This window comes from Sapajus apella, unplaced genomic scaffold (assembly GCF_009761245.1).
Source record: "Sapajus apella isolate SASKATOON/1434 unplaced genomic scaffold, GSC_monkey_1.0 scaffold77, whole genome shotgun sequence".
In the NCBI taxonomy this organism is placed as follows: Eukaryota; Metazoa; Chordata; class Mammalia; order Primates; family Cebidae; genus Sapajus; species Sapajus apella.
Window position 1 is genome coordinate 4,952,160 of NW_022437017.1, and position 26,463 is coordinate 4,978,622.

At 52.0% G+C, this 26,463-nt stretch overlaps 1 protein-coding gene across 7 annotated transcripts; it reads left to right on the forward strand.

Annotated features, from left to right (window-relative positions):
- Positions 1–389: 389 nt before the first annotated feature.
- On the forward strand, positions 390–25,681 carry SLC25A23 (solute carrier family 25 member 23). Of its 7 annotated transcripts, none has more exons than XM_032252083.1 (11): positions 390–1,110; positions 2,184–2,310; positions 3,292–3,379; positions 4,037–4,148; positions 5,532–5,690; positions 5,774–5,926; positions 6,159–6,266; positions 8,494–8,661; positions 17,974–18,124; positions 19,746–19,926; positions 25,284–25,320. In XM_032252083.1, the coding sequence occupies exons 1-11, from the start codon at positions 955–957 to the stop codon at positions 25,303–25,305; spliced, it is 1,425 nt and encodes a 474-aa protein (XP_032107974.1). In that variant the 5' UTR covers positions 390–954; the 3' UTR covers positions 25,306–25,320. The 7 variants fall into 7 exon arrangements, with proteins under 7 accessions (XP_032107974.1, XP_032107973.1, XP_032107972.1 ...); XM_032252082.1 differs by lacking the exon at positions 25,284–25,320 and adding an exon at positions 20,368–21,877 and having other exon boundaries at positions 2,135–2,310; XM_032252081.1 differs by lacking the exon at positions 25,284–25,320 and adding an exon at positions 20,368–21,877.
- Positions 25,682–26,463: the final 782 nt, after the last annotated feature.

Consider the following 26,463-nt stretch of genomic DNA (forward strand, 5'->3'; position numbering starts at 1 on the left):
CTTTCCGCAGGTGCAACCAGAGCGACAGCGTGGGGCCCCGCCTCCAGCACTTGACCACTGGGATCCTCAACCCCAGTCGCGCAGGGGACACTGAGCCTTCTCCTCCCCATGTCAGCCTGCATCTGAATACGGCCGCGGCCCCTTTAAGATCTGGCAGGCGGTGGGACTGCCGGCCCGAGGCTGCCAGGGGTCAGCGCTGAGGCCCCGCCCAGGTGGGAGGAGAGGCGGGGCATGCGGGCTCAGCTTACTCGGCGCTGGCCAATCGGAAGCCGACTTTGCAGCCGCGCCGCATATTGATCTTCTGGTTCCCAGTCCGAGTGGGACCGAGAAAGGAGGCGCGCTAGCGGGAGGAAGGGACGGTGGGAGCGAACCGCGCCTTGATCTGTTTCTGCAGCGGAGCGGGGAAGGTGCCAGGCGCGGGCGGGCCGAGAGAGAGCGAGATGGTGCAGGGTTCTTGCGTGCGTCTGGGAAAAGCGAGAACTTGAATTCCTGAAGATTAGTGGCGGGGGGGGGGGGGCGGTCAAGTGGAAGGGGATTATAAAACCCAATCCCCGACAGCGCTCTACCTCGCCCCCTTGGGTAAAGGGGGAAAGGGTAAACTGAGGCACCCCCGAGACCACTGAGCTCCCTAGCCCCTCTTCCCAGAAGGAACTCCGGCGCTCCCTCGGCTGTGCAATGCCAGAGCATCCCAGACATTCCCTCCCAACGCCTCCAGCTCCGCCCTCGGTCCCCCCCCCAAAGCGGGTCGGGGGAGGAGACGCAAGTTCTGGCGCCGGCGGCGACGGCTTGCAGTCGCCACCTCCCGCGAGCGCCAGAGCCGAGCGGGCTGCTTGGAGGCTGCGGACCCGGCGGCCGCGGGAGCGGACCCTGCGGGGTCCCGGGGGGGAGGGGGAGCCGCGAAGCCCCCGCTGAGGCCGCCGCTGCCGGGCCTCCCCTCCCCCCCGGGCGGGCGCCATGCGGGGGAGCCCGGGCGACGCGGAGCGGCGGCAGCGCTGGGGTCGCCTGTTCGAGGAGCTGGACAGTAACAAGGATGGCCGCGTGGACGTGCACGAGTTGCGCCAGGGGCTGGCCAGGCTGGGCGGGGGCAACCCAGACCCCGGCGCCCAACAGGTACCCCCTTCCCCAGGGCACCCCCACTTCCCGGCCCCGCCCGCGCCCGGTCACCCTAGGGATTACCTACCTGTGTCTCCGTCTCCTTCCCCCTACCCACTCGTGTCTGGCATAACGGGGTCGCTAAAGATAGGGCCGCTGAGGCCCCAAGCCTGCAGTTCCACAGTCAACACCCGATCCTCATCCCCTTCCCAGGGGTAAGGGGCGTCTGCCTGGGAAGAGATGGGGGCGCTTCCCTGCCCACTGCCTGGGACACTGTCCTCCGGCCTGCACCGCCCAAGAGGTGCCCTGCTTCCACCTCCAGGAGACACACCCTCCATCCTCCTGCGGGCACCTACTGCCCTGGCCTTCCGCTGCCCCTTCTCTGTTTACATTTCCTGGTCTGCCCTTTCATGGGCTCTTTCACAGGACTGGTTCACTGTCCCAGGCTGCCCCAGCCAGAGAGCCAATCCTATCTGTGGTCACCCGCAGCTGGGAATGTACCTATCAAGGCAAAGACTTACCCCCCACCCCCACCTCCATCTTGCAGGCCTTCCCCACACCTGTAGCCCCAGGTGGCCCTAAACCAACCACAGCATCCCTGAGACCAGTCCAAACTCCCACTTCCCAGATGAGCAAAACCAAGGCCCCGGCCACTCTGCTTGCTTCTCTCCTGCCCCACATCGCCCAGTTCTAAAGCGAACTCCTGGGACCCCCAGGTGGACAGGGTTTTTTAAGAGGCAGCTGGATTCAACAGGAATGGGGTAACTTAAAAAATAAAAGCAAGAGAGAGACAGCTGAGAGGACAGGCTTTAGAGAGAATGCAAGGTTACCATTTCCCAGTGCTGTGACCTTGAACTAGTGGCTTGACCTTGCCGAGCCTCAGTTTTCTCACCAGGAAAACTATCACTCATACCCACTGCGTAGACATATGGCTGAGAAGTAAGCTGATTGAAGGAGGAGGAGATGATGTCTTCTCTCCCCTTCTTCAAGGCGCTGGGGGCTCTGGGCTCCAAAGGCATAAGGTGACTTGCGTCGTCTCCAGATCAGGAGCAGGTTCCTGGAGCCACCTCTGTCCCCTTTCCCTCTGCCAGGGTATCTCCTCTGAGGGTGATGCTGACCCAGATGGTGGGCTGGACCTGGAGGAATTTTCCCACTATTTGCAAGAGCGGGAACAGCGCCTGCTGCTCATGTTTCACAGTCTTGACCGGAACCAGGACGGTAAGGTCAGGCGGCCTGCCTGCAGGCCCCGAGGGATGGGACTGTGGGGGCCCTAGAGACATCAGTGGGGTTAGAACTGGCAGCACTAGGAGGAGAGGGGGAGGGCCGCTTCTCCCCGATGACTCACAGGCTATTTCAGGAGCGCTCCTCACCCTCCAGCTAGGTGGTTCAAGGCCCAGCCAGCCCATCCCACCTCCTTTCCCTTGTGAGGCAGGACCCCGTAATTACCTTTAGATTTTTCTAGGGGGCAAGGATACCCCATACTGACCTCTATTGGACAGAGATCCTCTCACAGCAGCATCTAGGTTGTGGATATTGCCTCTTGATCTCCTGTGGCCTAGAGACCTCTACAATTACCCCTGGATTCCTTCCTTCCTTCCTTCCTTCCTTCCTTCCTTCCTTCCTTCCTTCCTTCCTTCCTTCTTCCTTCCTTCCTTCCTTCCTTCCTTTGTTCATTCACAGAACAAAGAAGCCCCCTCCAGGCCGGGTGAGGTGGCTCATGCCTATAATCCCAGCACTTTGGGAGGCCGAGATGGGCGGATCACAAGGTCAGGAGATCGAGACCGTCCTGACCAACGTGGTGAAACCCCATCTCTACCAAAAACACAAAAATTAGCTGGGCGTGGTGCACACCTGTAGTCCCAGCTCCTTCAGAGGCTGAGGCAGGAGAATCGCTTGAACCCGGGAGGCAGAGGTTGCAGTCAGCCGAGATCATGCCATTACACTCCAGCCTGGTGACAGAGGGAGACTCTGTCTCAAAAAAAAAAAAAAAAAGCCCCCTCCCCCAAATATTTCCCAGTTCCACCTCTCAGTCAGCGAGTCAGGGATCCCCCCACAGCCCTGCCGCAAACCTCTTCCTGGGTTTCTGGAGCCCCTGATCTTGCTAGACCACCTCCATTCCAAGCTGTTCTGATCCTTGGTCCTGGGGTTCCCCGGGGGTCCCCACACGTACATCCTCCCCACCTCCTCCCCACTCCGCAGGTCACATTGATGTCTCTGAGATCCAACAGAGTTTCCGAGCTCTCGGCATTTCCATCTCACTGGAGCAGGCGGAGAAAATTCTACACAGGTGAGTCACTGGGGATCTGGAATCTCAGGTAACTCAGGATGCAGTGACCCCTCGGCCATCTCTGTCTTCTGGGCTTCAGACTCAGTCCCAAGGAGGATAGAGGTTGGGGCTTTGAAGTCAGATGGATCTGGCTGGGTGCAGGGGCTCCTGTCTGTAATCCCAGCACTTTGGGAGGCCAAGGCGGGCGGATCACTTGAGGCCAGGAGTTTAAGACCAGCTTGGCCAACATGGTGAAACCCCGTCTTTACTAACAAAAACTGGCCAGGTGTGGTGGCGCATGCCTATAATTCCAGCTACTTAGGAGGCTGAGGCACAAGAATTCCTTGAACCTAGGAGGCAGAGGTTGCATTGAGCCAAGATCATGCCAAGGCATTCTAGCCTGGGTGACGGAGTGAGTCTCTGTCTAGAAAAAAAAAAAAAAAAAAGGAAAAGAAAAATTCAAGTTGAAGCCAGACAGATCTGGGACCAGTTGCCTCTCTGAGCCTCAGTTTCCCCCTCTAGAAAATGAGGGTAATGCTGTGACATCTCCAATAGGGTTGCTATGAGGAATTGAACCTCCCAAACTACAAAACCTAGCAGAACCTCACCCCAGCCTAGCCCACCCCCAGGCGCTGAGCCTGTCCTCCCCCACCTTCTACCTTCCCCTCCTCCCCCCAGCATGGACCGAGACGGCACAATGACCATTGACTGGCAAGAATGGCGAGACCACTTCCTGTTGCATTCGCTGGAAAATGTGGAGGACGTGCTGTATTTCTGGAAGCATTCCACGGTGAGGTGGGGTAGCTTTCCCAGGCTGAAGGCTGTGTCCTCTTCCCCAGGTCAGGCCTTGCTCCAGTCTCCTAGGGCTTGGATGAGCTGGGCCAGGACTCTCAGAAGGAGAAGGCCCTGGCAACAGCTGAGGAATGAGGATCTGTTCCTCTTTTCCCCCACTTGGGGTTCAAGGGTCCTGTTGGGGATATCTCTGCTGTCTGGAGCGCAGCCCTTGAGACTTACATGGGGCCTCTGGGGACAACGTGTGGGGGTTGCGGGTACAGGGAAGAAAGAGCTCACCAGATGGGGTGCCAGGCCTCCCACCCTCCACCCACACAGCTCCCTTCTGCTGGGTTCTCTGCCTGGATAAATGATTCTACTGCTGAACAGAATTGTTCAAAAACCACGGTCTTCAGAGGATCCAGTGGGAGCCACTAGAGAGGGTCGTGGGGGTTTGCTCTAGACCCCTGGTTCCTGGGTGAACCATCTATGAGCAGTGCATCCGGTGGGATCTGATGGCATCTGGAGGGGGATCCATATGTGAGATCTGGTGAGAACCTCTTTGGAAATCCAGAGATTCCAACCCCAGAGGATTCATGGGGACCCTGGCTGGAAATTCTGTACTCTAGAAGGGAGACGATTCCTGCAAGGGGATTTGCTTTGGAGGAGATCCCTCTGAGATCTGGTGGCTCCCAAAGGATCTGCTGGAGTCCTTACATGGGTGGTGCCTGGGAATATCTTGTATGGCCCTGGAGGGATCTTCTGGAATCCTTATGTGGAAGACCCTTGAGTGAGATCCTTCAGTAGAATCTCGTTTGCCGTGGAGGGATCTTTTTCTGTTAGAGACAGGGTCTTACTCTGTTGCCCAGGCTGAAATGCAATGTTGTGATCAGAGCAGCTTCGAACTCCTGGGCTCAAGCAATCCTCCCACCTTCGCCTCCTGAATAGCTGGGAGTATAGACACATGCCCAGCTAATTTTTGTAGAGATGGGGTCTTGCTATGTTGCCCAGGCTGGTCTTGAACTACTGGCCTCAAGGGATTGTCCCATCTTGGACTCCCAAAGTGCTGGGACTAAAGGTGTAAGCTACTGCACCCAGCCTGGAGGGATCTTTATGTCGCAGATACTTGAATAGGATCCTTTAGTGGGATCTGGCAGATCCTTGGGTGGGATTTGGTAGTAGTTTCCAAGAGGGATGTTAGAATCTTATAAGGAGGCTGCGAGGTTAGATGCTTTGGTGACACCTGGTAGGACCCAGCAGGACTCTTCTGGGGTCTCCAAGCAAGAGCCACTGGCAGATTCCACAGTATCCTGGGATTCATGAGGAGACTCCCCTATTTAGGACTGAGTCACATCTCCCCATCCCTGTCGTGGCATGACATCTGCAGCACCTGTATCCTCAGGTCCTGGACATTGGCGAATGCCTGACAGTGCCGGATGAGTTCTCAAAGCAGGAGAAGCTGACGGGCATGTGGTGGAAGCAACTGGTGGCTGGCGCAGTGGCAGGTGCTGTGTCACGGACAGGCACAGCCCCTCTGGACCGCCTCAAGGTCTTCATGCAGGTGAGGGGCCCCGGAGAGACCTGCCCCTGCCCCCAGGCCTGACACCTTAGAGGGGACCTCCAAGCTGTTGTCTCCCCATTCAGGTCCATGCCTCAAAGACGAACCGGCTGAACATCCTGGGGGGCCTTCGAAGCATGGTCCTCGAGGGGGGTGTCCGCTCCCTGTGGCGTGGCAATGGTATTAATGTCCTCAAGATTGCCCCTGAGTCAGCTATCAAGTTCATGGCCTATGAGCAGGTGAGGGCAGGTACAGGGAGGAGTGTGCTTGGCACAGGGAAGACTGGGCTGTACATAAAGATTTATGGATTGGCTTGGGGGTTTGGGTTGAACACAGGTCCCCAGGATTGGGCATCTGCTCCCCTGCATGAATGCCCACAGCAGACCAGTTCTGTGGAACCAGGAGAACAGTGGAATGCAAGGAAGTCTCAACCCCGACAGTCCTAACCATCCCTGTGTCTCCCCGCCTCAGATCAAGCGGGCCATCCTGGGGCAGCAGGAGACGCTGCATGTGCAGGAGCGCTTCGTGGCTGGCTCCCTGGCTGGTGCCACAGCCCAAACCATCATTTACCCCATGGAGGTGAGAAGCAGGGACCCCAGCAGAGGCCCCATGGCAGGGTGGGGGGGCCTGCTGTACCCATCTCACATTTCATGATATGCATTGGGATTATACCTTTGTCTCTCTCTGGTTTGGAGTATAGCTCATCAGAGTAATGCTATTTCATGTGTGCCTGTCTGGGTATTACAACTGAGATATAATTTTTGGGAAAGGTAGTATCAGTTACCCCTGTTTGGATGGTAGTCATGAAAGCCAGCTGTTTATGAATATGCCTCTTCTAAGGACAGTGTGTCCTAGCTACGTGTTTTCAGATAAATTATTTCAGGTTTCAGGTTATACAGCATATTGTCTGGATTCTGAAAGTGACAGAAAACTTAAATCATGTCAGCCAGGCGTGGTATCTCATGCCTATAATCCCAGCACTTTGGGAGGCCTCAGGTGGATCACCTGAGGTCACGAGTTTGAAACCAGACTGACCAACATGGTGAAACACCATCTCTACTAAAAATACAAAAATTAGCTGGCATAGTGGTGGGCACCTATAATCCCAGCTACACAGGAAGCTGAGGCAGGAGAATGGCTTGAACCTGGGAGGCAGAGGTTGAAGTGAGTCAAGATCCTGTCACTGCACTCAGCCTGGGCGAGAGAGCAAGACTCTGTTTAAAAAAAAAAGAAAAAAAAAAAACAAACCTTAAATTATGTCAACAAAGTCTAGAGAGGAGCATTTCAGGCCTGGGATGGTAGCTTCAGAGTGTCAGAGATTCAAGGTCCTTCTGTCTATCTTGTTACATAACCTCATGGACCAATGTGGCTGCTTGGGCTCCCTTCATCACATTCCACACTCCAGCCAAGAAGGAAGAAGTGACAAAAGAGGAAACACCTCCTCACTTCTAAGGATGCTTTCTTTTTTTTTTTTTTTTTTTTTTTTTTTTGAGATGGAGTTTCGCTCTTGTTACCCAGGCTGGAGTGCAATGGCGCGATCTCGGCTCACCGCAACCTCCGCCTCCTGGGTTCAGGCAATTCTCCTGTCTCAGCCTCCTGAGTAGCTGGGATTACAGGCACGCACCACCAAGCCCAGCTCATTTTTTGTATTTTTAGTAGAGACGGGGTTTCACCATGTTGACCAGGATGGTCTCGATCTCTTGACCTCGTGATCCACCCGCCTCGGCCTCCCAAAGTGCTGGGATTACAGGCGTGAGCCACCGCGCCCGGCCTTAAGGATGCTTTCTGAACCTTATACGTATCTCTTTCTCTTCCTTCTCTTTCTTTGGCTAGGATGTAGTGACATAGCCACATACCCAGGGTCCCTGGGAAATGTAGTCTTTATTTCTAGTGGCTATGTGCTTAATGAAAGTTACAGTTTCTGTTATGAAGGAAGAAAGGAATAAGATACTTGGGGTCTGGGCATGATGGCTCATGCCTGTAAGCCCAGCCCTTTGGGAGCTGGAGGTGGGAGGATCGCTTGAGCCCAGGAGTCTGAGACCAGCATGGACAACATAGCAAGCCTCCATCTCTTTTTTTTTTAATTTAATTTAATTTTTTTTTATTGAGACAGGGTTTCACCACAGTCTCGATGTCTTGACCTCGTGATCCACCCGCCTCGGCCTCCCAAAGTGCTGGGATTACAGGCGTGAGCCACCCACTGCGCCCAGCCTGAGCCCGCATCTCTACAAAAATAACCAAAAGCCTGGGCGTGGGGGCTTACGCCTGTCATCCCAGCACTTTGGGAGGCTGAGGCAGGTGGATCACCTGAGGTCAGGAGTTTGAGACCAGCCTGGCCAACATGGTAAAGCTCCATCTCTACTAAAATACAAAAATTAGCCGGGTGTGGTGGCAGGAGCCTGTATTCCTAGCTACTTGGGAGGCTGAGGCATGAGAATCGCTTGAACCCAGGAGACACAGGTTGTGGTAGGCCAAGATTTCGCAGCTGCACTCCAGCCTGGGCAATAGAATGAGACTTTGTCTCAAAAAAACAAACAAAAAGAAACAAACAGAAATAACCAAAAAATAAAAGAAAGATACCAGGAGACAGTTTCTGGTGGTGCCACATGCATGCACTTCGGTAGCTGTAACTATTTCTAGGTATAGAGATTTGGGGATGGCAGAAGATTCTGGAGTAGGTGGTTTTTAAAATTCAGTTGTTCTCAGGGTATCTGCTTCCAGGAGTAGCTATTTCTAGGTGTCTTCATTCCTGGATGTAGCGATTGGGTGGGGGCAGCTTTTCCAGGGATAACCAGGTTCTCCCCAGGTACTGAAGACGAGGCTGACCTTGCGCCGGACAGGCCAGTACAAGGGGCTGCTCGACTGTGCCAGGCGGATCCTGGAGAGGGAGGGGCCCCGTGCCTTCTACCGCGGCTACCTGCCCAACGTGCTGGGAATCATCCCCTACGCGGGCATCGACCTGGCCGTCTATGAGGTCTGTGGGCAGCCCGCCCCTCCCTCCCTGCTCCCCTCTGGGATATGTCCACAGAACACCCCTTCTCCTTTCCCTGGGGCTGGCTCAGTTGATCTCCTATAGCTAGAGAAAGACAGACATGAGGTGAGGAGCACCTTGGGCATGGGAATCCTGGGGAAGCCTTAGGGGTATGGGACTCCCATTTCTCTACTTGGCTTTGATGAGCAGTTCAGCCTTACAGGGTTACCTGAAAGTCAGGGATCACTCTAGCTGAGAGAACCAGAAGAGCAGGCAGAGATGACAAAAATTAGCAGGGAGTGGTGGTGTGTGCTTGTAAGCCCAGCTACTCAGGAGGCTGAGGCACGAGAATTGCTTGAGCCTGGGAGGCGGAGGTTACAGTGAGCCCACATCGTGCTATTGCGCTCCAGCCTGGGCAACAGAGCGAGACTCCTCAAAAAAAAGAGGCAAAGCATGATGGCTCACACCTGTAATCCCAGCACTTTGGGAGGCTGAGGTGGGCGGATCACCTGAGGTCAGGAGTTCAAGACCAGCCTGACCAACATGGAGAAACCCCATCTCTACTAAACAAAATTAGCTGGGTGTGGTGGCCTGCACCTATAATCCCAGCTACTTGGGGAAGCTGATTCTCCCAGTGGAGAATCACTTGAACTCGGGAGGCAGAGGTTGCAGTGAGCTGAGATCATGCCATTGCACTCCAGCCTGGGCAACAAGAGAGAAACTCCATCTCAAAAAAAGAAAAAAGCAGGCAAAGATGAGTCTCAAAGACATCCGACTTATCCGATTTCTCCGAAACATGTATCGTACCCAGCCTATGCCACTAAGCCAATGTCATCTTCAGGGCCTGCCCATTTGAGCATCTGCTGTTACCATAACAACCACACCTAATCATCGGCATCATGAGACCTTTGTCTGCAGAGGCAGATGCAGAGAGTTCTTGCTGTTCCTCTTCCAGAGGCCACATCTGTTGCTTCTACCTTCTCCTGGTGGGATCGCCAGGTCCCCCCAATTAGGATGGTCCTGGTTGTCCCCAAGTGTTCTTCCCAAAACCTTTGTATGCGAGGCAGGGCCTGCTTCATGGGCATGTGACCCGTGAAGTCACAAAAGGACCCAATGCTCAGAAGGGCCCTATGCTTGGTTTAATGCTCTGCTGCTGCCGTATTGAAATTATTATTATTATATTATTATTTGAGATGGAGTCTCACTCTTTTTGCCCAGGCTGGAGTGCAGTGGCACAATCTCGGCTCACTGCAACCTCCACCTCCCAGGTTCAAGTGATTCTCCTGCCTCAGCCTCCTGAGTAGCTGGGATTATAGGTGTGCACCACCATGCCCGGCTAATTTTTGTGTTTTTAATAGAGATGGGGTTTCACCATGTTGGCTAGGCTGGCCTCAAACTCCTGACCTTAAGTGATTCACCTGCCTTGGCCTCCCAAAGTGCTGGGATTATAGGCGTGAGCCACCCCACCAGGCCTGAAATTCTTTTTTTTTTTTTTTTTTTTTTTTGAGACGGAGTTTCGCTCTTGTTACCCAGGCTGGAGTGCAATGGCGCGATCTCGGCTCACCACAACCTCCGCCTCCTGGGTTCAGGCAATTCTCCTGCCTCAGCCTCCTGAGTAGCTGGGATTACAGGCACGCACCACCATGCCCAGCTAATTTTTTGTATTTTTAGTAGAGACGGGGTTTCACCGTGTTGACCAGGATGGTCTCAATCTCTTGACCTCATGATCCACCCGCCTCGGCCTCCCAAAGTGCTGGGATTACAGGCTTGAGCCACCGCGCCCGGCTGAAATTCTTAATTTTTTCTTTATTGCGAGAAAGACTCTTGCTCTGTTACCCAAACTACAGTGCAGTGGCACGATCTTGGCTCACTCCAGCCTGCACCTCCCAGGTTCAAGGGATCCTCCTGCCTCAGCCTCCCCAGTAGCTGGGATTACAAGTGACCATGACCATGCCTGCCTAATTTTTATGTGTTTAGTAGAGACGGGTTTCGCCATGTTGCCTGGACTGATCTCAAACTCCTGACCTTAGGTGATCCCCCCACCTCAGCCTTCCAAAGCGCTGGGATAATAGGCATGAGCCACCGTGCCTGGCCAATAATTTTTGCACAAGGGACGCCCACCCTTTTACATTTTGCACGGGATCCTGCAAATTATGTAGCTGATTCTGATCTAATACTGTTCATGCCATCCCTACCTGACCTCCCCATCACCCAACATCCAGATGATCAAATGAGACAAGACTGTTGCTCACTCGTTCATATTGTTCCTTTTTTCTTTTTTTTTTGAGATAGAGTCTCGCTTTGTCACCAGGCTGGAGTGCAGTGTCACTCACTGCACTGGAGCTCACTGTAACCTCCGCCTCCTGGGTTCAAGCAATTCTGCCTCAGCCTCCCAAGTAGCTGGGACTACAGGCATGTGCCACCACACCCAGCTAATTTTTGTATTTTTAGTACAAATGGAGTTTCACCATGTTGGCCAGGATGGTCTCGATCTCTTGACCTCGTGATCCACCCACCTCAGCCTCCCAAATGCCGGGATTACAGGCGTGAGCCACCATGCCCGGCTCATTTGTTTCTTCATTTGGTTTTTCACTCATTCGCTTAGTGACTATTTCCTGAGCATCTGCTTTGTGCTAGGTACTGTGTGGATTGTTATAGATGTTGAGTCGAATGACACCATCACGGTCCCTGCCACCCTGGAATGGCCATTCCCATAAACAAGGCAGGCAATCAACCAGCAAATAAGAGAGTTGCAGCTCCTAGAAAAGCTCTCGGAATATCACAAAACAGGATTTGTCATCTTCAGTAACAGTGGGCGGGAGGGTGGTTGAGGAATGCCTCCAAGTAGGTGACACTGAAGACATGGGTTAGGCATATTATCACAAGGCAGTGTGCACAAACCTACTGCCCAGGTCTGGAAGCAGGAACAAATTTGGCCTTTTGGAGGAGTGGAAGTCTTAGGTAGCTGGGGGGAACTGATCAGGGCAGGAGACAGGCTCTTCCAAGTGCAATAGGAAGCCATTAAGAGTCATGAGAAGAGGCTGGGTGCGGCGGCTCACAGCTGTAGCCAAGGCAGATGGATCACCTGAGGTCAGGAGTTCAAGACCAGCCTGGCCAACATGGTAAAACCCCATCTCTACTAAAAATACAAAAATTAGCTGGGCACAGTGGCAGGCACCTATAATCCTAGCTGCTCAGGGTGCTGAGGCAGGAGAATTGCTTGAACCCAGGGCAGGGTGCGGAGGTTACAGTGAGCCGAAATCTTACCACTGAACTCCAGCCTGGGTGGCAGAGCAAAAAACTCTGTCTCAAAAAAATTTAAACAGAGTTGTGAGTAGAAATAAGATGAAGTTGTGTGCAGTGGTTTGTGCCTGTAATCCCAGGACTTTGGGAGGCCAAGGCAGGAGGACTGCTTGAGCCCAGGAGTTTGAGCTCAATCTCTACAAAAACATTTAAAAATTAGCCAGGTGTGGTGGTGCACGCCTGTAGTCCCAGCTACTCAGGAGGCTGAGAGGGGAGCGTAGCTTGAGCCCAGTAGGCAGAGGCTGCAGTGAACTGTGATCACATCAGTGAACTCTCCAGCTTCAGCAACAGAGCAAGACCCCATCTCAAAAAAGAAAAGGAAGGAAGATATAACCTTATTTAATACACTCTTCACCCAAAAATGGACTTTAGACATCTAAGAGGTTTTAGAAACCCTGCACCCTCTTAGAGTTTCAGAATCTGTGTGTTTGTCCCTTGAATGCTCTGAGAAGTCCCTCAGTAAAGTGATTTCACTTTTTTTGTTTTTAGCCCAGGGCTGGCCATAGTAATCTAGTCTTTAAAACTGTTTTATGTGTTTTTTTTTTTTTTTCCTTTTTTTGAGACAGTCTCACTCTGTCACCCAGGCTGGAGTGCAGTGGTACAATCTCAGCTCACTCCAACCTCTGCCTCCTGGATTTAAGCAAAATTCTGCCTCGTCCTCCCGAGTAGCTGGGATTACAGGTGCACACCATCACACCTGGCTAATTTTTGTATTTTTAGTGGAGACAGGGTTTCGCCATGTTGGCCAGGCTGGTCTTGAACTCCTGACCTCAGGTGATCCACCCGCTTTGGCCTCCCAAAGTGCTGGGATTACAGGTGTGAGCCACCGCGCCCAGCCATCTTTTGAACTTCTTTTCAACAGATTGCTTTTAATAACCCGTTAAACATCTATTTGGCAAATACTGTTCTAGACCCAAAAGGAGGCTTCTAAAATTGCAAAGGCAATAATGGTAAGTCCTTGCTTATTTTATCCGGTCTGCACCTGGGCTCGGCATTACTAATCCATCACAGCACTGAGTCTCTCTCAACACAATTCCAGTTTCAGGCAGCAGTTTCCAGTGGATTAGGTTTGGCACAGGAAAGGAAACACAAGCCTCTCCCAGCCACAAGGCAAAGGAGGCCTTGTTCATACAATCGCCTTGGCAGAAGTCTTCAGAAGGGATTAGCCACCATAAAGTCTTCAAGTGCACAGTTCTAGATTCACATGCAGCTGTGAATGTTGGTTCTCACATTTATTTTGTAGCTTTGGGCAATTCATTTCCCCTGAGCCTCAGATTCTTTTCTATAAAATAGAGATAATACGGCCAGGCATGGTGGCTGGGATTACACCTGTAATCCCAGCACTTTGGAAGTCCAAGGCAGCAGATCATTTGAGATCAGGAGTTGGAGACCATCTTGGCCAGCATGGTGAAACCCCATCTCTACTAAAAATATAAAAATCAGGCCAGGCGCAATGGCTCACACCTGTAATCCCACTACTTTGGGAGGCCAGGGTGGGTGAATAATGAGGTCAAGAGATCGAGTCCATCCTGGCCAACATGGTGAAACCCTGTCTCTACTAAGCATACAAAAATTAGCTGGGCAGCGTGGTGGCTTGCTCCTGTAGTCCCAGCTACCTGGGAGGCTGAGCAGGAGAATCGCTTGAACCCAGGAGGCAGAGGTTGCAGTAAGCCAAGATTGCACCACTGCACTCCAGCCTGGTGACAGAGGGAGACTCTGTCTCAAAAAAAAAAATCAGCCACACATGGTGGTATGCGCCTGCAATCCCAGCTACATGGGAGGCTGAGGCAGGAGAATCACTTGAACCCAGGAGGCAGAGGTTGCAGTGAGCCAAGATCATGCCACCGCACTCCAGCATGGGCAACAGAGCAAGACTCTGTTTCAAAAAAAAAAAAAGAAAAGAAAAGAAAAATGCAAAAAATGGCCAGGCGTGGTGGCTCACACCTGTAATCCCAGCACTTTGGGAGGCTGAGGTGGGCAGCTCACGAGGTCAGGTGATCGAGACCATCCTGGCCAACATGGTGAAACCCCATCTCCACTAAAATACAAAAAATTAGCCGGCATGGTGGTGTGAGCCTATAGTCCCAGCTACTCGGGAGGGTGAGGCAGGAGAATCACTTGAACCCGGGAGGCAGAAGTTGCAGTGAGTCGAGATTGCGCCACTGTACTCCAGCCTGGCAACAAAGCAAGACTCCATCTCAACAACAACCACCAAAAAAAAAAAAAAAGCAAAAAATTAGCTGAGCTTGGTTGCACACGCCTGTAATACCAGCTATTCAGGAGGCTGATGCAGGAGAATTGCTTGAACCCGGGAGGCGGAGGTTGCAGTGAGCCAAGATAGTGCCATTGCACTCCAGCCTGGACGACAGAATGAGACTCTGTCTCAAAAAACAATAATAGGCCAGGCGCGATGGCTCATGCCTGTAATGCCAGCACTTTGGGAGGCCAAGGCAGGTAGCTCACCTGATATCAGAAGTTCGAGACCGGTGTGACCAACATGGAGAAACCCCATCTCTACCAAAAATACAACATGAGCTGATCGAGGTGGTGCATACCTGTAATCCCAGCTACTGGGGAGGCTGAGGCAGGAGAATCACTTGAACCTGGGAGGTAGAGGTTGCGGTGAGCCGAGATCATGCCATTGCACTCCAGTCTCGCCAAAAAGAGTTGAGATTTTGTCTCAAAAACTGATAATAATAACCAGCTGGATGTGGTAGTGCACACCTGTAATCCTGGTTACTTGGGAGGCCGAGGTGGGAGGATCACCTGAGCCCAGGAGGCAGAGGTTGCTGTGAGCTGAGATTGCGCCACTGCACTCCAGCCTGGATGACGGAGCGAGACACTGTCTCAATAATAATAGTTTTGGTCTTAGTTTGAGATCCTTCCAAAACAGACCTGGAAACTGGGCAGTGAGGGCAAGTGATTTATTGGGGAGGTAATCAGACAGGGCGTCCATAGATACAGGATGAGGATGTTAGTTTCCTAGGACTGCTGTAACAAAGTATCACAAACTTAAAACAACAGGAAGTTATTCTTTCTTTTGGCTTCAGACAACAGAAAGGTACTGTCTCTCAGTTCTGGAGGCCAGAGTGTAAAATCAAGGTGTCAGCAGAGCCATACTCCCTCTCAAACTTACAGGAGAGAATGCTTCCTTCCTTCCTTTCAGTTTCTGCTTGTTCCCAGCAGCCCTGAGCATTCTTTGGCTTGTAGATACATTCACTCAAATCTCTACCTCTGCTGTCATTTGGCTGTCTTTCTCTGTGTGTGTCTCTGGCTTTGTGTCTTTTCTCCTCTATGGAAACCAGTCATACTGGACCACGGGTCTACTTTACCACCCTACTCCTCTTAACTAATTGTATCTGCAAAGATTCGATTTCCAAAGAAGGTCACCTTTTTTTTTTTTTTTTTTTTTAAGATGGAGTCTCAGTCACCTCAGCTGGAGTGCAGTGGCGCTTTCTTGGCTCACTACAGCCTCTGCCTCCTGAGTTCAAGCAATTCTCCTGCCTCAGCCTCCTGAGGAGCTGGGATTACAGGTGTGTGCCACCATGCTTGGCTAATTTTTGTATTTTTAGTAGAGACGGATTTCACCATGTTGGTCAGACTGGTCTCAAACTCCTGACCTCATGATCTGCCTGCCTCAGCCTCCCAAACTGCTGGGATTACAGGTGTGAGCCACTGTGCCTGGCCAGAAGGTCACCTTCTACAGTACTGGGGGTTAGGTCATCAACCTGCCCGCCCACACACAAAGGGGGACATGATTCAACATAACAGTATGTTATCAAGCAAGTTACCATTCCTAGCATATGGAGCTCCAGCCCTCTGGAGACCTCTGGGAGGCAGCATAAGACATACTGCACCAGAGAGGTGAGGGAGCTGAGGTATTGATACACCAAGTTGTTTGAAGGTTGCATCTGGAGATGGGTAATTACCCAGCGCTTCCTGTCCATTCCTAAGTGGTCAGAGTAGGCTGGCCTGGGTTCAGAGAAAGTCCACAAGCAAAATCTTCAGGTAGATGCTGGCAGTAAGAAGTGAGCAGGTCTGAACTGGAGTGGGAAGGGACGAAGGTGGTGCACCCACAGCATTTGCCACAGGCACTGTCCTTGGAAAGGGTTTTTGTTGTTGTTTATTTGAGATACAGTCTTGCTCTTGTTGCCCAGGCTGGAGTGCAGTGGCGCAATCTTGCCTCACTGCAACCTCCACCTCCTGGGTTCAGGCGATTCTACTGCTTCAGCTTCCTGAGTAGCTGGGATTACAGGTGCCTGCCACCATGCCTGGCTAATATTTGTATTTTTAGTAGAGACGGGGTTTCACCATGTTGGCCAGGCTGGTCTTGAACTCCTGACCTTAAGTGATTCACCTGCCCCTGCCTCCCAAAGTGTTGGGATTACAGGTGTGCGCCACGAGACCCAGCTTTTTTTGGGGGGTGGGGGGACACTGAGTCTCACGCTTGTCACCCAGGCTGGAGTGCATCACAGCTCACAGCAGCCTTGAATTCCTGGATTCAAGCAATCCTCCCACCCCAGCCTCCTGAGTAGCTGGGACCACAGGCATACACCATCACATCCAGGTTGCTTTGTTTGCTTGCTTTTGTAGAGACAGAGTCTTGCTATGTTGCCCAGGCAGGTCTTGGGCCCCTGGGCTGAAATGATCCTCTTGCCTCGGCCTCCCAAAGTGCTGGGATTACCAGCGTGAGCCACCATGCCCAGCCTTTTGTTGCCGTTGTTGTTTTTAATGTTTTCCTTGCCCCTCTGGAAGCAAACAAGTTATAAACTTATTGTCTTAAAGCAACACAAATGTATTATCTTACACTTCTAGAGGTCAGAAATCAAAAATGGGAATTTTACTGCGCTTTATAAAATCGAGATATTGGCAGGGCTGTGGTCCTTGTGGAGGCTCCAGAAGGAAATGTTTCTTGGCCTTCAAAAAGCTTATAGAGGCCACCTGCACCCCTTGGCTTGTGGTCTCTTCCATCTTCAAAGCCAGCAGCCTAGCATCTTCCAAATTCTCTCTCGCTTGTGCTTCTGTCTTTACACCTACTTTTCTAACTCTTAGAAGGGCCCTTGTTTTGGGCACAGTGACTCATGCCTGTAATTCCAGCACTTTGGGAGGCAAAGGGGGGCAGATCACGAGGTCAGGAGATCAAGACCATCTTGGCTAACATGGGGAAACCCCCCGTCTCTACTAAACATACAAAAAATTAGCCAGGCGTGGTGGCACACGCCTGCAGTCCCAGCTACTTGGGAGGCTGAGGCAAGAGAATCACTTGAACCCAGGAGATGGAGGTTGCAGTGAGCCAGGATCACGCCACTGCACTCCAGCCTGGGTGACAGGGCGAGACTCCATCTCAAAAAAAATAAAATTACCCAGGCGTGGTGGCACAGGCTGAGGCAGGAGAATCACTTACCCGGAAGGCGGACGTTGCAGTCAGCCAAGATTGTGCCATTGCACATCAGCCTGGGCAACAAAAGTGAAACTTTATCTCCAAAAAAAAGGGGGGAGGGGACCTTTGTGCCAGGCATGGGGGCTCATGCCTGTAATCCCAGCACTTCAGGAGGCTAAGGCGGGAGGATCGCTTGAGCCCAGGAGTTCGAGACCCGCCTAGGCAACGTAATAAGACTCTATAAAAAAGAAAAATAATTTTAAAAAAGAAAAGAAGGACCCTTGTGATGACATTGGGCCACTCAGATAATCCAAAATAATCTCCTCATCTCAAAATGCTTAACTGAATCCCATCTGCAAAGAAAGTCCTTTGTTGCATCTTGGGTAACATACGCACAGGTTCCGAGATTAGGGCATGGTCAGTACCGGGGACTCATATTCCACCTACCAGAGAGTGTCCAGGTGAGGACTTGGTGAGGGGACGCAGGGAAAGGGCTGGACCAGCCCCTGGGAAGTGTGAAATCCTCAGCTAGTAGCAGCCATTATGGGATTCAGAAGTGGCCAGCAAGGCCTTCAAAGCCAGGGACCTGGTGTCACCCACCCCAAACTTCCCTACTCCCTTCTCCACTCCAGACCCTGAAGAACTGGTGGCTTCAGCAGTACAGCCATGACTCAGCCGACCCGGGCATCCTCGTGCTCCTGGCCTGCGGTACCATATCCAGCACCTGCGGCCAGATAGCCAGTTACCCCCTGGCCCTGGTCCGGACCCGTATGCAGGCACAAGGTGAGGCCTGGGTGGGAGGATGGGGTGGGGGGTGGTCTCATCACTTGGGCCCCAGCTCCTCCCAGGTAGAGCCCTGGGCTGGGACCCTCCTGGATTTGGATGGTCTTCTCTGGGCCTCAGTTTCCTCATTTGTGACATTGAAATGGGAGTCCTTTACTTTCATGGAGCTGAGGATTAATGAGGAAAATAGGTGCACAGAGTACCAGAAGAGATCCCTTGCAGAGTTAGCTGGGATGCCGTTGCTGGCAAAAGTCTAGCCTTTCCAGGCTGGTAACTTGAGCTCTAATTTGCAAGCCTGTGTTACTGGGAGCGGGAGGCTAGGAGCAGGGGTTGGGAGCAGTCAGGGCCAGTCTGGTTATTGTTTTTGTCTGTATTTTTTAATGAATTATTTCCCCTCTGTTTCCTCCGCTACTACCCTCCCATTCTCCCTGAATCTGTTTTGAGAATTTTCTTGGGAATTTTAGTGTTTGTGTTTTCTGACTTTCACTGGGGACGTGTCAGTGCACAAAATGGACACGGTCCTCACCCTTATAGAGCTCACAGGCTGGAGAGGAAGGAAGATGCCAAATAAATCATTCTGGAATTAAGTATTGATTTAGGGTTGTATAAAGGGGAGAAGGCTGGGCACCGTGGCTCGCATCTGTAATCCCAGCACTTTGGGAGACCAATGAGGAAGGATTGTTTGAGGCCAGGAGTTTGAGACCAGCCTGAGCAATATAGCAAGACCCCGTCTTTAAAAAAAAAAGAAGAAGAAGAAATAAAAAAGCCAAGTGTGGTGGTATACACACCTGTAGTCCCAGCTACGTGGGAAGCTGAGGCCAGAGCATTGCTTGAGCCCAGGTGTTTGAAGCTGCAGTGAGCTATGCTTATGCCACTGCACTCCAGCCTGGGTGACAGAGGGAGACCCTGTCTCAAAAATGTGGGTGGAGGCCAGGTGCAGTGGCTTACACCTGTCATCCAGCATCTTGGGATCCCAAGGCAGGTGGATCACCAGAGGTCAGGAGTTCAAGACTAGCCTGACCAACATGGCAAAACCCTGTCTCTACCAAAAATACAAAAATCAGCTGGGCATGGTGGCAGGCACCTGTAATCCCAGCTACTCGGGAGGCTGAGGCAGGAGAATCACTTGAACCCGGGAGGCAGAGGTTGCAGTGAGCCAGGATCGTGCCACTGGGGTGCACATCCAGTCTGGGGTGCAATGAAGAAGCAAAACTCCGTCTCAAAAGAAAATAAAAAGACCGGGTGGGGGGCAGGGAGGAGCCTGACTTAGACTGGAGCATCAAGGAGGGCTCCCCTGGAGAGCTGGCTCTGGGATAGGGATAGGGGATGGGAGGATGAGTAGGAGTCAACTGGGAAAAAAGGGAGGGAACCTGGCTCTGTCCTCTCCCACCAGGGACACCCATACCTGCTCCATTTCTAATTGTCCCCAAACCTGGGGTAAAAAGGTGAGCAGCCATTTCCAAGGTCAATACAGGTCTTGAGTCTGAGTGGTAGGTCCCACTGTTAGTCTAATGTCCTTCCCTCCTGCGGCAATGACACCACCTGACCCAACCCTGGGGGGCCGGAGGGGGAAGTGAAAGGGGAACGCTGGCCTTACCTGGCCCCCCCCGCCCCCTCCCAGCCTCCATCGAGGGCGGCCCCCAGCTGTCCATGCTGGCTCTGCTACGTCACATCCTGTCCCAGGAGGGCATGCGGGGCCTCTACAGGGGCATCGCCCCCAACTTCATGAAGGTTATTCCAGCTGTGAGCATCTCCTATGTGGTCTACGAGAACATGAAGCAGGCCTTGGGGGTCACGTCCAGGTGAGGGACCCGGAGCCCCTCGCCCCGATCCCTCACCCCAGTCATGACGTCCCCCACACCTCAGCCACTGGAGACTGATGATCCAACCACAGGATCCCCACTCTTTGGCCACGAAATCCCAGCACCCAGATCCTGGATCCTAGACTCGTATGGCCCAACCACTGGGTCATGGCATCCCCGTCCTCAGCCAGTAGATCCCAATACCCTAACTCCAGATCCCAGATCCCCCTGTAACCATAACTGTGGATCCCATACTTAAGCAACTCAAGTCTGCCACCCTAACCACAAGGTCCAAGATTATCCACACCCCAGCCCTTAATCCCCATCCCCGAAATCACTGGATCCTGCAGCCCCACATCGCAAGGTGGATCCCACGTTTCCCTGTTCCTCTACTGGGTCCTGGACCTCCACGTCTTAACCACTGGATCCCGCACAAATCAGTGAATGGATCCCAACACCCCAACCACAGGAGCACGAATTCCCTGTACCTCAGCACCCAGACCACAGCTCCCTCAGGCCCAGATCCAGTGTCCTCATGAAACGCTGGATCCTAGATCCCCAACCCCAGATCCCCATGCCTTGAGCCCTGGATCTCCAAGCTCAGCCGCTGAATTCTGGACGTCAACAAACCTCAGCCACCGGATCCTGACAATCACAATGCCTAGATCCTGGGGCCCCCATCACTGGATCCCAGATCCCTTCACCCCATCCACTGGATTCCTGCATCGTTTTGTTTTGTTTTTTACCTTGACACTGGGTCTCAGATCCTTCTGCTCTGACTGCCAGATCCCTCCATTTCAAGCATTGTACCTTCCACCCCAGCCACTAGGTCCCAGATTCCCAAGCCCCCACCCACCGGATTCTGGCTCCTAAAGCAAGTGTGGGAGCCCCAGGAGCACAGCAAGTGGATCCTGGCAACTGCAGCTGCTGGATTCCAGATTCTAGATCCCCCGTCCCTCCAGCCAGTCCCTCGATGTTGAAACCTCATCTACTGAAGGCAGACCCTGATATTCAAAGGCACTGAATCCCAAGCCCTTAACCCCTGGTTTCTGATCCAAATCCTCCGGACGCCGATCCCAAATGTTCAGGCTCCAAGTCTAGATCCTGGCAGCCCAATCACAGCATCCCACATCCCCTGCACACTGGAGCCCAGAGCCAGCTTCTCATGACATGAAATTGAGTGGTCAAGGGAGCCGGCTGGGGAGGAAGCCCAGGTCCTGGCTCCAGAAAACTCTAGGGGATTGGTCCCAGGTCCTGATATAGCTTATCACCAGGCAGAGATGCACCTGCTGCAGCCTGCACGGATGCTGGATTCCCCCTCACCCCACTGTCTCTGCATGGCCGCCCCGCTCCCCTGGCCTGGTCCTGTGGGGAAACTGTTCCCTCGAACCACCCCGCTCCCTGCATCCCCACACGTGACAGCATCTTCTATCCCTTTTCCACTTTCCAGGCGAATATTCCCAGAGCTGTGTCCCTCCAGAGGGCCCAGTCACTCACTCCTGGGGGCTGGCAAGGAGACAGTCTAAGGCCAGGGACACATGAAGGGGCATCCCCACCCCAGCACTGCCAGCCCCTCCCCAGGTTTTCAGAGTGGAAAGCCAGGAGCAAATCGGCAAAGACCACCCTTCCCTAAACCCAAACACCCAATGATGCAAAAAACAAAAAACCCCGCCAAATCCCCGAATTCGTTCCAGATCTATTTTTCTACCAGAGAGAGGAGCAGAGTCCCCTCCCCATGCCCATACATTCTGCACTTCATAGTTGGATTCTGAGCTTAGGCTAATCGGGAGACCCCATGGAAGGACATGGAAAGGGGAACTGGGATTTGGGGAGGGGCTGGAGGACTTCAGCACGCTTCCACCTCCTTCCACTTCCACCTCGCCCCACCTCCCTGCCTGTGTGTGTCATTTCAAGGGAAAAGAACAAAAGGAATAAATTTTCTAAGCTCTTTTATTGTGGTTTTTACTGAAAAGGGGGTGAGTGGGCATGGGACCACCTTAGCTTACCCCTAAGGAAGAGACAAGGGGATGCTTCCCAACACACACAGTTCCAAGAGCCGGATGATTCCCTTGTTGAGCCTTAGTTTCCACATCTATAAAATGGGAGCAGGGGAGGCTGTCCATGTTTATAACTCCTAAATTTTGTTGTTGTTTTTTTTTCAAATTACACCAGTATATCCATTTCTTAAAGCTGCCAGACTAAATTATCACAAACGGGGTGGCTTAAAATAATTGTGTGTGTGTGTGTAACACGCTCTGCAGCCCAGGTTAAAGGGCAGTGGTGTAATCATAGCTGACTGCAGCCTCCAATTCCTGGGCTTAAGCAATCCTCCCACCTCAGCCTCCCGAGTACCTGGGACCACAGGGACCACAGGCACCTGCACCGCTATGTCCAGCTAAAATTTTTTTTTAATGGAGTTTCACTCATGTTGCCCAGGCTGGAGTACAATGGTGCAATCTCAACTCACCGCAACCTCCAGCTCCCAGTTTCAAGCAATTCTCCTGCCTCAGCCTCCCAAGTAGCTGGGATTACAGGCACGCGCCACCACATTTGACTAATTTTGTATTTTTAGTAGAGACGGAGTTTCTCCATATTGGCTAGGCTGGTCTCGAACTCCTGACCTCAGGTGATCCACCTGCCTTGGCCTCCCAAAGTGCTAGGATTATAGGCGTAAGCCACCACACCCAGCCTAATATATATATATATTTTTAATTGAGACAGGGTCTCACTCCGTTGCCCAGGCTGGAATGCAGTGTCACATCTTGGCTCACTGCAGCCTACGCCTCCTGGGTTCAAGTGGTCCTCCCACCTCAGCCTCCCAAGTGGCTAGGACTACAGACATGTACCACCATGCCCAGCTAACATGCAGTGGCACAATCTCAGCTCACTGCAACCTCTGCCTCCCAGGTTCAAGCAATTCTCCCACCTCAGCCTCCCAAGCAGCTAGGACCACAGGCGTGTGCCACCATGCCTGGCTGGCTTGCTTATTTATTTTTGAGATGGAGTCTCACCCTGTCACCCAGGTTGGAGTGCAATGGTGTGATTTTGGCTCAGTGCAACCTCTGCCTCCCGGGTTCAAGTGACTCTCCTGCCTCAGCCTCCTGAGTAGCTGGGATTACAGGTGCGCCACCACGCCCGGCTAATTTTTGCATTTTTAGTAGAGACATGGTTTTGCCATGTTGGCCAGGCTGGTCTTGAACTCCTGACCTCAGGTGATCTGCCCACCTCGGCCTCCCAAAGTGCTGGGATGACAGGTGTAAACCACCATGCCAGGTCTAATTATAATTATTATTTCTTTTTTTGTGGAAAGGGGATCTCAGCATATTGCCCAGGCTCATGACAGACCCACTGGTCTGTCGCCTGCCTATCTTCATGCTGTATTCTCCCTCACATGTATACATGTATTTGTGTCTCTCTGCCCAAATTTCCATCCTTTTTTTTTTTTTTTGAAATCGAATCTCACTCTGCCACCCAGGTTGGAGTGCAGTGACACGATCTCGGCTCACTGCAGCCTCCGTTTCCCAGGTTCAAGTGATCTTCCTGCCTCAGCCTCCAGAGTAGCTGGGACTACAGGTGCACACTACCACGCCTGGCTAATCTGTGTATTTTTAGTAGAGATGGGATTTCACCATGTTGGCCTGGCTGGTCTCGAACTTCTGACCTCAAGTGATCTGCCCACCTCAGCCTCTCAAAGTGCAAATTCTATCTCTTGTAAGGACAGCAGTCATCAGATTGGTGCCCCCCGCCAATCCAGTGTAACCTCATTTTAACTTGATTATATCTGCAAAGACTGTATTTCCAAATAAGGTCACATTCACAGGTTACAGGGGTTAGGGCCTGAACACATCTTCTTGGGGGACACAGTTGAACCCGCAATGAGCAATTTAAATTCATTGTAGGAAAAAAATAGGAAATTCAGTGTGGGTGGGGTGGCTCTCACCTATAAGTAATCCCAGCACTTTGGGAGGTTGAGGCGGGAGGATCTCTTGAGGCCAGGAGTTTGAAACCAGCCTGGGCAAGATGGCAAAACTCTGTCTCTCCTAAAGATATAAAAATTAGCTGGGCATGATGGAGCACTCCTGTAATCCCAGCTACTCGGGAGGCTGAGGCAGGAGAATCACTTGAACCTGGGAGGCAGAGGTTGCAGTGAGCCAAGATCTGCCTCAAATTAAAAAAAAAAAAAAAAAAAAATTCACACTTCTCTTCCTGCCAGCAGAGGTGTTAAAAATATATATTTTGATAGAATTCACACTTTTGTGTAACCCCTTTCATGTGTACCAGGGTGGGTTTCTCCGACCAAAAGAGTACAATAGAAGTGATCCTACATCACTTACAAGAGTTCATTATAAAAGACACCGTAGGCCGGGTGCGGTGAATCACTCCTGTAATCCCAGCGCTTGGGGAGGTCGAGGCAGGCAGATCAGTTGAGGTCAGGAGTTCGAGACCAGCCTGGCGAACATGGTGAAACCCTGTCTCTACTAAAAATACAAAAATTAGCTGGGCTTGGTGGTGCATGCCTGCAATCTCAGCTACTCCAGAGGCTGAGGCAGGAGAATCACTTGAACCCGGAAGGTGGAGGTTGCAGGGAGGCAGAGGTTGTAGTGAGCCGAGATCATGCCACTGCACTCCAGTCTGGGCAACAGAGCAAGACTCAGTCTCAAAAAGAAAAAGAAAAAAGAAAAAAAAGGCCAGCGCAGGTGGCTCACGCCTGTAATCCTAGCACTTTGGGAAGCCAAGGCAGGTGAATTGCCTGAGATCAGGAGTTCGAGACCAGCCTGGCCAACATGGCAAAACCCTGTCTCTACTAAAAATACAAAACTTAGCTGGGGGTGGTGGCAGCTGCCTATAATCCCAGCTACTCAGGAGGCTGAGGCAGAAGAACTGCTTGAACCCAGGGGGCAGAGGTTGCAGTGAGCCGAGATTGCAACACTTCACTCCAGCCTGGGCTAAAGCGAAACTCCATCTCAAAAAAAAAAAAAAAAAGGCTCACAGTGGCTGTAATCCCAGCACTTCGGGAGACCAAGGCAGGTGGATCACCTGAGGTCAGGAGTTCAAGACCAGACTGACTAACATGTCTGTACTACAAATACAAAAATTAGCCTGGCATGGCAGGACACACTTGTAATTCCAGCTACTGGGGAGGCTCAGGCAGGAGAATCACTTGAACCCGGGAAGTGGAGGTTGCAGTGAGCCAAGATCGCGCCAGTGCACTCTAGCCTGGGCAACAGAGCAATACTCCGTCGCCAAAAACAAAGAACAAAAACAAACAAACAAACAAAAAACACTGTAGCTACCATCTTGATTATGGGTTATATGCTCTCTCTCTGTCTCTCTTTCCCATAACATTTGCTCTGAAGGAAGCCAGTGGTCACGGCATGAGCAGCCTTATGGACAGGACCATGCGGTGAGGAACTCAGCCAATAGCCATGTATGACCTTGGAAGAGGATCTTGCTGTCCTGGCCAACATCCCGCTGCAAATCTACCAGGTGCATTCCCTGGATAGTCCAAGCTTTGTGAATCCCTCCGCTGGAACCACTGGATCCCAGTACCTGAATCCTGAATCTTAGACTCATACTTGAAACACTGAATCACAGGAACACCTGGCTAAGCTGCTCCTGAGTTCCTGATGCTCAGAACATGGGTGAGATGATGAATGTGTGTTGTGTTAAGCTGTCAAGCTTTGGCAGGGGTAACTCGTCATGTGGCAATAGCTGACTAATATGTATGCACCTACATGTATATGATTTTGTTGGTTTTGGTTTGGGTTTTGGTTTTTGAGACTGGGTTCTCACTCTATCCCCATCCCCAGCTAGAGTGCAGTGGTATAACCATGGCTCACTGCAGCCTCAAACTCCCAGGTCAGATGATCCTCCCACCTCATCCTACGGAGTAGCTGGGACCACAGGTGCACACCACCATGCTTTTTTTTTTTTTTTTGAGGTGGAGTCTCACTCTGTCTCCCAGGGTAGAGCACAGTGGCGCAATCTTGGCTTACTGCAACCTCTGCCTCCCGGGTTCAAATTATTCTCCTGCCTCAGCCTCCCAAGTAGCTGGGACTACAGACACATGCCACCATGCCCAGCTAATTTTCATATTTTTAGTAGAGACGGGGTTCCGCCATATTGGTCAGGCTGCTCTTGGATTCCTGACCTTGTGATCTGTCCACCTTGGCCTCCCAAAGTGCGGGATTACAGACGTGAGCCGCTGCGCCCGGCCTACTTTTGTTGTTTTTTTTTTTAAGAGACCAGGTCTTGCTCTGTCACCAAGGTTGGAGTGGAGTGGCACAATCATAGCTCACTGCACCCTCTAATTCCTGTGCTCAAGAGACCCTCCCCCTTCAGGCTCCCAAGTAGCTGGGACTACAGGCACACATGACCACAGCCGGCTAATTTTTTTAAATTTTTGTAGAAAAATTTCTCGATTTGCTGCTCAGGCTGATCTGGAACTCCTGGACTCAAGTGATCCTCCTGCCTCAGCCTCCCGAGTGGCTGGGATTACAGGCATGTGCCACCACACCCAGCTAATTTTTTTTTTTT